Source organism: Eufriesea mexicana, unplaced genomic scaffold, assembly GCF_001483705.2.
Source record: "Eufriesea mexicana isolate 0111107269 unplaced genomic scaffold, ASM148370v2 scaffold2645, whole genome shotgun sequence".
NCBI classification, from domain to species: Eukaryota; Metazoa; Arthropoda; class Insecta; order Hymenoptera; family Apidae; genus Eufriesea; species Eufriesea mexicana.
Window position 1 is genome coordinate 542,049 of NW_016910703.1, and position 13,619 is coordinate 555,667.

The 13,619-nt window shown below is 34.3% G+C and overlaps 1 protein-coding gene across 3 annotated transcripts in view; it reads right to left on the minus strand.

The window, feature by feature from the left end:
* LOC108550245 (neurotrimin) overlaps positions 1-13,619 on the minus strand; it is a 247,502-nt gene that overhangs the window by 13,865 nt on the left and 220,018 nt on the right. For all 3 annotated transcript variants that reach the window (XM_017903943.1, XM_017903944.1, XM_017903942.1), the window contains one exon: positions 3,947-4,075. In XM_017903943.1, coding sequence (XP_017759432.1) covers positions 3,947-4,075 — 129 coding nt within the window. The remainder of the gene's footprint in view (positions 1-3,946; positions 4,076-13,619) is intronic.

Here is a 13,619-nt window from a genome sequence, read left to right on the forward strand (position 1 = left end):
CTACATTTCAAACTGTTTAAGTTAATTTTTGAAATTAGATGTACTTTGAACTTTGGCACCCAAACTTTCCATGCTGCATACTCTCGAAATTTGGAACTATTTGAACTGTGTAATCTAGTGCATCAGAACTCTCGCGCTTGTATGCCTGTAACTCCTAGAAAATCTACAAACTTATTATGAATTTCGATAAAACTTTTCGAATCATTTCTAGCTTGCAAAACATAAACATTAAAACAGCTATATCTCGACTAGCAATAAGATTGAGTCCTCGAAATACATCAAACTTGATGAAATAGAATAAATTCTTTTGAATTTTACTAATAATAAAATTTAAATTCCGATAAACTTTATCTATTATTATTCATTAATTTCGTATTTTCCGTCTTGAAATGATTTTCTATTACAATTTTCATTTCTGTTTCGTGTTGTAAATATAAAATTGAAATTAAACTAATCTAAAATTAAATTATAATTTTAAACGAACTTGTAAAAATTCAAATTAACTTAGATAAGTTTATGCTCTCACTGCGCATCCTATAAAAAGGAATGGACAAATTAATTCTTCATTTTAAAGAATTTATTATATTTAGAAAACAATGCAAACTTTAGCTCATAAATATTTAATCGTTTTCTCTTGACCAGTAATATGATGCTCTGCTTCATCATTGCTAAATCCTATTTCTTTTAACAACTGGTTAAGAAAGAGCGGCACGTTTGTCAAAGATAATTCGCGGCCATAAATTCTGTAAAACCCTCTTGCCTCGATGAGAGCATTACCAGTCTCCAGTTAAATAACAGATGTTTATTTTCAGCCGCTCTCGTCGCGGTTAAATTTTTCCAAGGAGCAAGCTCCCTTTTATTCAACTTGCTTGCCTTTATGCGGTAAAAGCGAATGCCTCGAGAGTGGGGCTGCGTTTCATAGACACTCCTTTATACCCTTTAATTTTCTCCATTTTTCCTACGGACTCTATAAAGTTTCCATACATTCGAAACTTCAACTGCTACGACTCGCGGAACGCAAGACTACCTGCGGAGCGGAAACATCCCAGTCAAAGTTCTCGGTTATTACACGGTTGTAGCAGGCAAGGTTGAGCCAACGATCGATATAGATATATTCCGTGGCTGCAATATCATGTCATAGTTCCGTCTTTTACGGACCAACGTAAATCACAATTTACTACCAACGTGGTACGCCGGGGACGATATCACCGTGGATAGCGTCCCTCGTCCACTCTATATTCTTTCCCGTGACATTTTTGTTGAGTTATCGAACCGATATTGGCCGACCATTAGCTGATCAACCTGGTCGCGGAACGAAGGGAAAGATTTTCGAACAGTTACTGACCTAAGCCGCAAAATTTCGGTGCAATTTTGTTGCTTCGCATTATTCATCGAATCGATAAGATTCGATCAGGGACTGAAAATTGTTGCAATCGTTATGGATTTTCATCTCTGGAACAGTTTCGAAACATTATTCTCCGTGGCAGTTATGGTGAACAAAAGATTTTGAATACGGTTTCAATGGCATTTCAAATATTAATTCCATATATGCACCGTTTGAATTCTGTATTATGACTAATTGTCCGACAATAGTATTTGTTTATTATAGATAATGCGATATATAAATTACTATGTTCATTATTCATAATAAATTTCATTTCCTAAAATTGAAGTAAAAAGAAAGAATTAAACCAAATTGAACGGTATATTCTTGATTAAGGATAATGTTCTTAATTCTATTTGAAAAAATAAAGGAGAAAGGTTTGAAAGGGAAAAATAACTGCAAGCTCGCTTAGGAGTCAGGTGTGAACGCTCTCGTAAGCATTCACGACCCTTCTGAAAAGTTCCCATTTGAAGACGATAACTCAAATTTTGCCTGGCGATTATTAACGGTCGTACCTATCCGTGCGGTAGAACGGAGACTAATGTGTTGGAAAAGACAGGGCGGAAACGCGTTTCGCACCCCAAAACTGGATGAACGTGACGTTCGAGAGGGGATGAACGGACCCAGGTACATTGAGCATATCTGGGTCAAGTGGCCGCTCGTAAATCGCTGGCTAAATGAGACGTTGAAAACCGACCTAATGCATTGCACTGGGCTGAACAGCTCTTTATTGAGATATTGTGCCTAGAATGCTCCCCGTTACTATGCTTCCGCGTTCATCTATTCGCCGTTCTTCACTCTCCTCATTTGTATTTTCCCTTGTATTTTGCCTCGATGCTTTTCAAGTCGCCTTTTTCCGTTTCATTGTGTCGAGGCTCATCAATTTTGAGATTATAGCATGATACACATTCGGGTGGTACTGTTTGAGAGCGGTTAACTATCCTGAATTTCGTGCTGCACTCGCGATATCTGATGTTTTAAAGGGTCTAAAGAACTCAGTTTGTTTGGGTATGTTATTAACTTTATTATCGCAGCAAACATGGAAGATATATTAGCAACTTCACTGCTTAATCTCGTTTGGTTAATGACAAGAGGCGTTTCGTGATTTTATGATTTAGATTCAGGACACGCCATATAATGGGACATAAAATGGTTGCAGTATGATTTTTAGTGTTTCTCGAGACTAGTACAGTATATGGAAATATTTCATACATATCTATGTGATATACCTCTATCTTTCTCAATAGTATGGAAAAAATTCATCCGCTGTTCATCTTCAGTTTTTTACAACTTTCACCTGCTTATATGAAAAATGAGTGCGCGTTAAGATGATTACTCAGGTACAAAAAAATAATTAACGGGATTTTGCTTTTAGAAATCGAAAGATTCTTTACACATTTTTGTCTAGAGAACCCAAAATTGTCCGCCGAAATTGTCAGTCATGTTATATTGAAAGAAATGGGTAGAAAATATTGACTTTTGTTTTATGTAGAAAAGTATTTCAACGTTAGTAATTTTTTCAATCTTGTTATCACCTGCATCGTATTTTAATTCTCTTGTTTAAAATTAAGTTTGATTTATAATCATACGATATTTTCTGTTTTTTGAGATATCCAATTTCCAAGTTATGCAGAAAGTACTCAAAATCATTATACGTGGTATCATTTCCTTTTGCACTGTGCGTGCAGAGAATTGAGAGATTTTAATTATCGGCCAGAGGCACATGAATATTCGGTATATTTGTGGCCAGGAATAAATGATCATTAGGGTAGGCGAATGAGAATAATAGGAGAAACTATGCTTCATTGACATTATTCGTTATTAAGCTGAACTGATACCTTGATGTTGTTTATATTCTAATTTAAAATTTGCTTCAAAGATCTGTACTTGATAGAGTATAATTTTTTAAATTCATTCATTTCAGATTCATTTAAATAAAAAGTAAAAGAAATCAAACTTTACTATTAAAAGTTATGAAGCAAAACGTATATTTATTTTTGTATAATGTATAGAATTCTTCTGTTTCGATAATTCAATACGCGACAAGCACTGAAATTTATCTTTTTTAGGTGAATATATTTCTATCATATTGTTAGTTTATTTATATCACTAATACTCTAGCATGGCTTGCACCCATAATAAAGCAAAAAAGAAAGTTCTCCAAATAATTCGTTCTTTATCAAGAACTAATTGCATTTCTACCACTTGAATAACATTCTTCCTCCATAATATAACTGTTCCATTGATAATTATTCTGCAGCATTGATTTCAAATATACGTCAAAAAATTTCACCCGAAAACCTGTCTAAACGCGCATGAAACGTTACCGCAAGATTCATATACATTTTTATTCAAAGAACTTTGAACAGCTTCCATAAAGATGCAATTTTCAAAAGCTTGATTTCGGAAGCGTAGCATTTCTGCGTCGTTGCAGTTAGTATAACACGTTCACAATATTTAACGACGCAATTCGGGATTAACGTGCATATAAAATAGCCCAATAAACACGCGCACAATGCCACTGTTCGAGGAGTATATGAGGAAATATTTCAGTATACTCACATTGAACATGAAGAGATATGCGCTGGCTAACCGGTGGTGGAACGTCGTTCGAAGCGATACACAGGTACGTTCCCATGTGCAATCGACTTATCTTCACAATATGCAATGTCTCGCCAGCTACGAAGTTAACTGTAACAGAAACAGAACGATGTTTCATTAGATTCTCGCGTATATAAATTGTGTAATTAATTCAAGTTTTGGTGGACATAAACTCAGGAACGCATTGAAAGTTTTAGATTAGAAGCTTACGCGTGATTTGATAAAATATCGTTGTTACATTATAACTCATAATTACTGTGACAACTTGAAAACTCAGTGGACGTTATTCGAATATTTTCGTTTTAGATAGACCTGTTGGTATTTACGTTGCAAAGGATAAGTGTCTGGTTGTACAGTACGAAATCATTGCATAGTGATTTAAATGTTCGAGTAATATTAAAAGTAATTTTAAAAGTAAACTGTGCCATTCTAAATATCAATGAAACTGTAAAAAATGTGACTTTGGAAAAATGGAAGACTTTGCATGATGATATCCACTTGCAAGTGCTGCAAAATATGTGGAAACTGATTCTTCCTGAATTTCCTTATTGTACATAGAATTTGGGCATTTCATGGAGTATGTAGTTAAATTATTAACAGTTAAATAATGTCTATTATGAATACGAGAATAATTAAAAAATTTTGAAATCTGTATATTTCTTATAAAATCTGATATTTCATATACCATGATCTGAAGACATGCATCTTTCGAATAGTAATATATCGATCGTGATTAATTTTCCGCTAATGTAATATAATTTCGCTGATACGAGTACATCTTTCATAATTAATTTTCACTTAACCGTGCAATCTTGGATGGGTAAGTTTCTTGGGAGTCGAATCGCTGAAAATTCGGACGTAACACTATTTGCAGAGAAATCGAAGTTTCCGGGTAGAAAGTTCAGCTAAAAGTTCAGAGGAAACGACCTACTTTGACGCTACCAAATTTATAAGTGCAAAAGGCGTCGCAAAACCTTCGACTACGCAAGATGAACTGCGAACTGTCTACGCCATTTTGAGTACAGGAAATTTTTCATTCAACTATTGAATAAAGTTTCGTATTCATGTAAAATTGTATTATGATTACTTAATTTTGTTAGTTATTAATGCGATTCCATATTTGATTGCTAATTAGTAATATTAGTGGAATTAGATTTGCACGTATTTGATGTCCAATAGAATTCAAAATACACGATGTGGTACAAATTTGATGGGTTTCTCCAATTATAATGATTTGTGGTATTTTATTTTTCTTGATATAACATCATATGTTTAGTCTGTCGTTTTCAAATACTTTTATAAATTTCTACAATTCGAAGAATTCTGTTTTCATTTCTATTCATTATCTCATTTATATTATTTATTGTACATCTTATATCCATTGCCAGTTATAGTTATATTACCAAACGTTTCTTTTTATACTTAACACACGCATATTTTTATTATTTGACAACAATGCAACAATGCAGATGCCGTCCATTTAAGATTCGAAGTTTGACTCTCTAATGCATCTATAGCCAGTGGCTCATTAATATCTGTCATAGAAGGTAATTATTTATTCCATCCTGCATTCACCGCTTCCATTCCCGTGCTATACACTGGCATATAATTAAATTACGTTAAACGATTTATCATTCTGGCCAGTCGCACAAACCTGCAAAACTTCCGCGTTTCACATTTTCCTGCAACTTTTAGCGTATTTTGTGGCTGTGCTCGGTCATCCGTTCTAACGAATTATGCACGCGAGCTGAAAACGAGATCCTGCGCACAATGTAATGGAACATGGTCTGGTTTCCGGTTTTACTCAACCCTGATAAATACTGCATCGAAACGGAAGATTCGAGAAATCAATAGAACTTTCACAGAAGCGATCAAATATCCTTTTCCCAATTAAAATCAGTGGTTACAGGAAATGATATAGTAAATTTATCTTTCATTTTTTACTGGGAACGTTCGAAAATTCAATATATTACCTAATCCCACATCCCCAAAAGTTCTTTCTGTTTGATTTTGAAATGAGTATTTTTAACATTTTTGGTACTTTTTCTCGCAATTTGGTGAGTTTGTTAGCTATTTTTAAAATACTTTTATTTTAGAGTCTTAGATTAATCCATTTTTTAATAATTGTTTATTAATACATATAATCTTGTTATTTCTTCGTCTTTTTCTTTCGTTTTATGTATCAAGTAATGTGGGAATAAGACAATCGTCGAAAATAAATTATCATGGAATATCCTTTTCCTGCACCTTTATCTTACAAAAGACTTCAATTTAGCTTTAAGGTTATCTTGAAGTTAAATATCTCTATACCACGTAAATCAATGAAATATTTTGTGTAAGCCAATATTCATTTCATCACGGTAAAAGAAATTTCAAACTTCTGCTCAGTCAGTGTTTTCAAAAAAGCGAATGTTCAAAGATTCGTGGCCTTGCTTTAGCTTTAATTTTTCCACGCCTGCCTGAAGTACCAGTATGAAGCTAAGTTGTACAACCCCAAGGAAAAGAAAGAGAGGAGTAAAAACGGATTGCGTAAGGAGCCTATCTTACCGTAAAAGTAGCATAATGCCGTGGAATGTAATGAAACGCAGCCTGTTCGCGTAAATATGCAAGCATAATGTCCCAAAAAGCGTAAAAGCATACGACTGTTGCCACGCGTTCCAATAAGAGGACGATAATAAAACGGTGTAGCTGGCGATCGCAATTTTTATACATGAAATTATCGTGCACGTTTCCAGAATTCCTACTGAAACAGAGACAGCAGCGAATTGTAATAGGTCGCGGAGAATGGGTGGGAGGATAAAATGGTTGCGAGTAAATGTTGAAGAGCGATGGAAAACCAATTGAACGTTTTTCACGATAAAGGTAAAAGGGCATTGTATCAGGGAGGAAAAGAATTGTTGCTGCAATTCCCGGACAGTAATGTGGAGGTAATGGGACGCCGTAAGAACGTGGGATTCCTCGAGTCGAATAATACCCTTCAATGTATCACGATCTTTGTTACGGCTCATGCACTTCCAGATAGATTGCTTGTTTTTCTACTTTTCATTTGGCTCTTCGATCTCTTGCAGGATAATTTGCTTTCTGCTTCGTTACTTTTTAATGTGGTCGTGCTTCTAGATCTTTATTTCTGAATGCACATGTACGGAGTGTTGCATAAACTCATTTACGTTTGAATTAGGCTAGGATCCTAATTGCAATCTTCGATCTTCGATTTTCAGGCACATTTACAAAGATTGCCCGAGATATGTATATTGTTTTGGTGTTCAATCTGCTACGATGCATTGTATATATCAATTTTACTGGCGTTCATTTCTTGCCATTTTTTGGAATATGCAGTATATTAATTTGTATCCCCTGTATTTCATTCTAAATTTTAGAAATGTATAGTTGATTTTGACAGAAGAGTAATTAATGATGAGAGGTCCTCTTTCTGAAATGATTATTTCTACTGTTTTTCTTTCACGATATAACCGAAAAACGAAAATAAAAATGGCAGAGGGTGCTATCTTTCAAAAGAAATGTTAATGCCAGTAAGGAGAGAAGTATTATCACTATAATATTTTCTTCGCTCACTGTTCCTATTATTTCAATGTAAAAATTATTATGTCAGTAACTAATAGAATTTTTAATTACGAAATCAAACTTATCTTATAGTCATATTCCGTCAATAAATGAAAATTTGGCGAACACAAAATTGTTTCTCCCACGTCTTTGATTTTTACTTTTCTTTAGCTCTCAGCTTCCTTTATTCTTTAATTATAAATTCACATTTTCATTATCAGATTCATTTTCCTGCTCGATACTATTTCTTAACTGTCCAATCGTGACGTTTAATAAAGTCGCGCTATTTCCCCACTTTCTTATCCAGCAGATAACATCTATCAACAATGATCCTGTTGCCTTTAATTCCATACAATACGATCTAATTCTCGGTAGAAGAACTCGTGCGAATAGAACCACCATCCCTGATTGTACAAGCTTATCTCGTATGCCTCGAAACTCTTATCATCGCTAGAGGAAATATCGTAGCCGATGAAGGTCTGTGAAAGGAAGGAAAGCTGGTCCACGGTAAGGAACAGCGGGGCGTAAGGAAATGGTGTGAATCGTTGCTAGCCAGACCGTGCCGCACGCCAAACCTATCTATTGTTCCATAAACAATGCCTAGCAGCGAGAAATTCCACCAGTGGGCTACCACTTCCAAGGGTTTTAATCAAGTAGTCCCGTAGGTCCTACGCCAGAATTATCTCGCTTCACCTGTTTAACAGGAACCTTTCAAACCTTCAACTTAACGTGGAAACCACAATATGACACTACTCGATAAAATTTCGCCAGGAATGTACTTACTTACATTCACATAGTGTCTTGTCGTCGTGAATAAACTACCAACGATGGTGAACTATTTTACAACAATCTCCACAATCTTGTTGCAGATGACATTCCGACTAGTTAAGTTTTACGAGGATTGTCAACATTTTGGACGTGATCATCTATTTTTCGGGTGATTATTGACTTCTTATTTAGAGACAGGTTAACTGAAGATTATATTCGTTTTAGACGAAATTAATCTAACGAGAATTGATTCTTTCTAAAGAACTTTCAATTCTTTAATTGTGATTTCATTTGAGTATGAGATTACCTAGTTAATAGGCTAGGTATGAGTGATTCGACATTTTGGTAATTAGACTGTGATACGTGACAAGTTAGAATATCATAGGGATATTGTAGTGATATATTTGCAGTAAAGAGAATAGTTCTATTTGTACGAGCTAATTGATGTGTTAATGTGTTCACTGAAACGAGAAAAGAAAAGAAAATTTTTGTGAATAGTAATATCACGTTAGTATTATATATGTTGTTCGGAAAATGCTACTCAACTTTCTATTTTCTAAATTAATATGGGAAGAAGAAATGAAGGAATTGCTGAATGAAGAATAATCGAATTTATAAAGTTGTGATTTCTAATATCTCTTTATTTGAAATGATTAAAGTTCTTTTATAAAATTACTCTTCAAAGTTTGGAAATTAATATTTTACTTTTCACTCTTTGTAATCTTGTAAACTAAGTTTCATAGATTTTACCATAATTACAATGTCGTGATGTATATTTTTGCGTCACTTTCGTTGGAAACAGATTACATACACATGGTAGACGCAACTTTCTTATTTAAGTTATTAAATGTTCTTGTAGCTTGCTTGTTACTTTTATAACAAGTTAAGTTTTGCACCTTTTCTCGTCGAAACTCTCTCTTCTCTATATTTACATTTTTGGACATAATCTCGTCATCATTGATCTTCATATCGTTTCTTCAATGTTTACCTCATGTCCACGAATTCTTTTATACTTGCTTATTGTATTCTCCAAACTCTGTTCTTATACTTCTTTTGCATTTTATAAAACCTTGAGTTGTGTATTATACACAGTCGGCATGTTTCTGATGCTTTTATCTTTTTGTCATAGTTCGACTTTAAATGACAAACATCATGAAGAAATAATTATGAGATATTAAATATTAGCACTAATTTCCAACTGTATTAATTTGTATTAAATTCATGGTTCTGTAGTTAATTCAGAAAATCTAAACTAATAGACCTCTCAATTCTGTTTTATCGTCTCATATCGTGTTTATAAGTATCGATATGTAGCAGATGACCAAAACTGTTGCTATCTAAAGTGCAAATTTTACAGGCTAATGATAAATATGTTTAAGAGCGAGGTAGTTATTTTGTTAGATTGTCATTTGCGCTTCATAATTGAAACTTTTCAGTAGTTATTTGAACTCAATTATCATCGAAATAGCCATTTTGCATTAATCTGAAGTAGCACGAATTCCAAGTTATTCGCGCGAAAAGGGCTGTAAAATTTTCATAAGACTACATCGCAGGTAGGACGATAACGCAATGTCTTTCGAAGCTCATCAGCCTGTTTGAATGTTAAGCGACGCAGATAAGGACGAGCGCAAAAAAGAACTGCGGAATAAATTAGCGACCATTCAACGTCGATGCGCGGCGCGCTTTGCATAACATTTTCCTCGTGCTCCTTAACGTCGTAAGAATAAGCAGACAGCTTTACTCGAAGACGAAGTGGGGAACCGGCTGCCTATTTGGGAATTAGTACGTGATGTATTCCGCCCCATAAGCGGTGGCTTGGACGTCGATATTTCATCCCATCCCCTTTTCCCTCATTCCACCATTAAGTGGCCTTTTTCGCGTTATTACCGCCAGATAACCCGGCTACATTCATCCTTCGGCGAAATCCTCCAGCCACGATCATTGCAACTAATGCTTCTGTATTTGTTCACCGTGTAGATAGACATGTTCCACCTCGTGACTTTTTCTAATCATTTTGGTAACCATGAGTAACGCTATGTAGCTACGCTGGCTTTTGCATTTATTGACAGATTTGTTTACTCCTTGCAGGATGTAGTTCAATTTAAAAAATATGGATTTTGTAATTTTCGATGATTTATTTTTCGTAATCAATTCAACTATATTAGACTTGTACTATTTTTTATTTAACTTTGCGTTAGGTGGTGATGAAATCGTGTTTCAGACGTTAACGTGCAATAAGGAATTTCGCATTTACTGATTAGTAATTATTAAATCTAGTGCAAGTGTTTTAATGAACGTGAAGTTGTTTATATGAACTGTGAATCAGGTGGAGAAAATTTTTCTATATTTATAGCTTGCCATTTTTCTTTACTATATATTTAATGCTCTATCTAGTCATATTAACTCGTAATTCATGGGTTGAAAGAATTTATTTATTCTAAGTACAAATTAATACTGATCCTCCGGGTACTTATGAGTATCAGAGTATGTTTGTCTTAGGAAACTAACAGAAAATTGTTTGTTATCGCTTTAAAATTTATGCCAAATAGCAAAATATATGCTCTTGCACAATGTATGTGCAAATTTTGAAAATGGTAGTATATTTCTGTCATGAAAAATTGTTTCATGGAAAATGAGTAATTAAGTATTTAATTTCGAGCATTTCGGGACACCGATTTTATGACAATATTCGTGGAAGAATAATGTCTGTAAATCAAACTTTTACAAGATTCCTTGTCTTTTGGATTCTTTTATCGAGCTCTATTTTCCATATTTATTTAGTTGCAGGAAATAAAGTTAAGTAGCTGTACCTTCAATACCTTGAATATGTCCGTTTTCCAGTTTCATTCTTTTTACACAACCACGAAATCTCTTTTCTAAAATTCGATTCTCCGTGACATTAATAAATATGGACACACTCACAGGCTCACACAATTTCTCAATAATTACCAAGGAATGAATTTTGTCCTTTTCCAACAATAAAAGGTGTCAAAACGAAAGATATTTTACTACTAATTTCAACCAAATGTGTCTTAATTTTTCTAATAACGAACAGAAATCTAAATTTTAATTTACGAATACTGTAGTTGCAGAAATAATTCTTTTCTTTGCATTGTGGTTAGTTACAGTTTCCAAATCTTTATTTTTCCGCGTAATAATTCCTTATTCAGGTCTTCTTCTGAAATGTAAGTTTCAATTTGCTTTTCAAATTCAAAGCGGTGCAGATGGTCGCGGAATGTAATGAAGGTAAATATTTTGAAATCGTGTGATACCATTTCAAGAGAAGAAATTTCACTCCATGAATAAAATGAGATAAAGGAATGAAAGACGATGCAATATTGGATTCGAAACTAAAATCTTTTTTCGAGGAATCATCTAAAGGAATTGTGTAAAGTAGCTTTTAGTATTTTAATCATATACCGTTCTAATACAATTTTTTCACGTAATCCTTTGAATTAGGAAACGAATATTTTCAATTGGGGGAAAGCGAGGTAAGGTATAAAGAACAATTGAAGTTTATTCCTTTAGGGCTCAGGCACAGAATTTGCTAGACAATATTCCTCACGAGGTTGCTCGTGCCATGATGACTTCGTCTTGATATGTTCGAAAGTACAAAGGAACCTCAAATGGCAACAAGATAAGCTCGTCTCGTCGCTAGGAGGATCGACGTCAGTAGAGTTTGGCCGCCAGTTTTCCTCATCGTTTGATGCCGGGGTTGCGCGTAAAACGAGTACAACGTAGATTCGATTTTCCGTGCCGCCTATATCGATATCCACCTCACGACCCTCTCTCCTTCTTTTATTTTCCCTTCCGGGACAGGAATTCGTTCTTAGGTTCCGATTTTCCGGTCGTCTCGTGTTACTTTGACCTCATGTATACAGGCTGAAGCAAAGGTATTGTGACGCTAACGGGAAACGAATAACGTAGCACGTGAGATCAATGTTTTGTATATCACAAATTTCTTGAACGAACCCATTATGTGTAACCTGAAGAAAGTTTCGTGTGTAAATTTGAAAATGTATTAAAAATTCTCTATAATGTTCTAATTCTGTAATTCTATAATGTTCTAATATATTTGTATTTAATTTTGCTCATCAAAGTTGAGAATTAAAAATTGAATTATTAATTACGAATATTAATATCATTGAAGTTTCTATTACTTATTCTTTAACTGATATTTAAATAATGTGAAAGTTTGAAAATTGTTTTAAATTATTTTTAATTCATATAGGTGGTTATCCTTGGTTCACATGTTTCCCCGTGGAATTCCGTTTTACTTTCTTCCAGCTGGCACAAGAAATTTCGATTATAGTTATTGAATTAAGAACAATGTTACATGACGATTTATGTTATTAATTTACTTAATTTTTATAATTTTTTTTTGTCTCATGGATTTGTTATATCTTAATATGTTGCTATCAATTGGTTTCCTTTTTGAAATGAAAAATGTCAATTTCACGAACTAAAATTCTTTAATAAAGCTCTTATGTCAATCTATTTATTGACAAAGAATAAATACTCAAAGACATGGCTGTGCATGTAATATTTTCAATATCATCTTATATCCTTAAGCGAGGGTTGCTCAAAATACCATCTTCCTTTCGTTCGCGCCACGATTTTTGCCGCATCCTGTACAATTTCCATTAAACTTCCGTGGAGAAGGAGCGCTCGAAGGTGATCGTAGACAAAGAGGAGCGTATAGGAAGCCGGCGCTCAGCTCGTACACATTCACCTGTATTATACTGACATTGATTACCAGTGTTTTCTAACCTTTACGCATCATACGCTTCCATTTCTTCGATATCCGTTTTCATAACGTTATTCTCGAACGAGGCGAAATAATTTTCCCCGCGTTAGGCAAACTGTTCTTACGAGCAGCGCTTCTTTACCCCTACAAGTGCCCATTTATTGAGTCATGATACTCATCTACGGATTTCAATTTCTATCAGATACGTTTACATTATTCAATTAGCGTAGTTTAACACGTTGACTGCCACGCGCATTTTATGTGGATTGCCAATGGCACCAACATGAATATTTAATTATGCGATGCATATTATGTTGAAATATTATTTACAACAGATAAGGTGAATTGTATAATCGCGTTTAATGTATTTTTCTTGGTGGGGGTCACCGGTGACCCCCACGGCGCTGTAGCAAATACCCCTATGGCATTCAACGTGTCAAAATGGAGAGTTGACAGTAAAATTTGTATTTTAACTCTTTGGGGACGAATGCCATAATATTCGTGGAAATAGAAAATGTTTTTAAAGCAAAAGTTGCGTGGAATATAGGAAAAAATAAT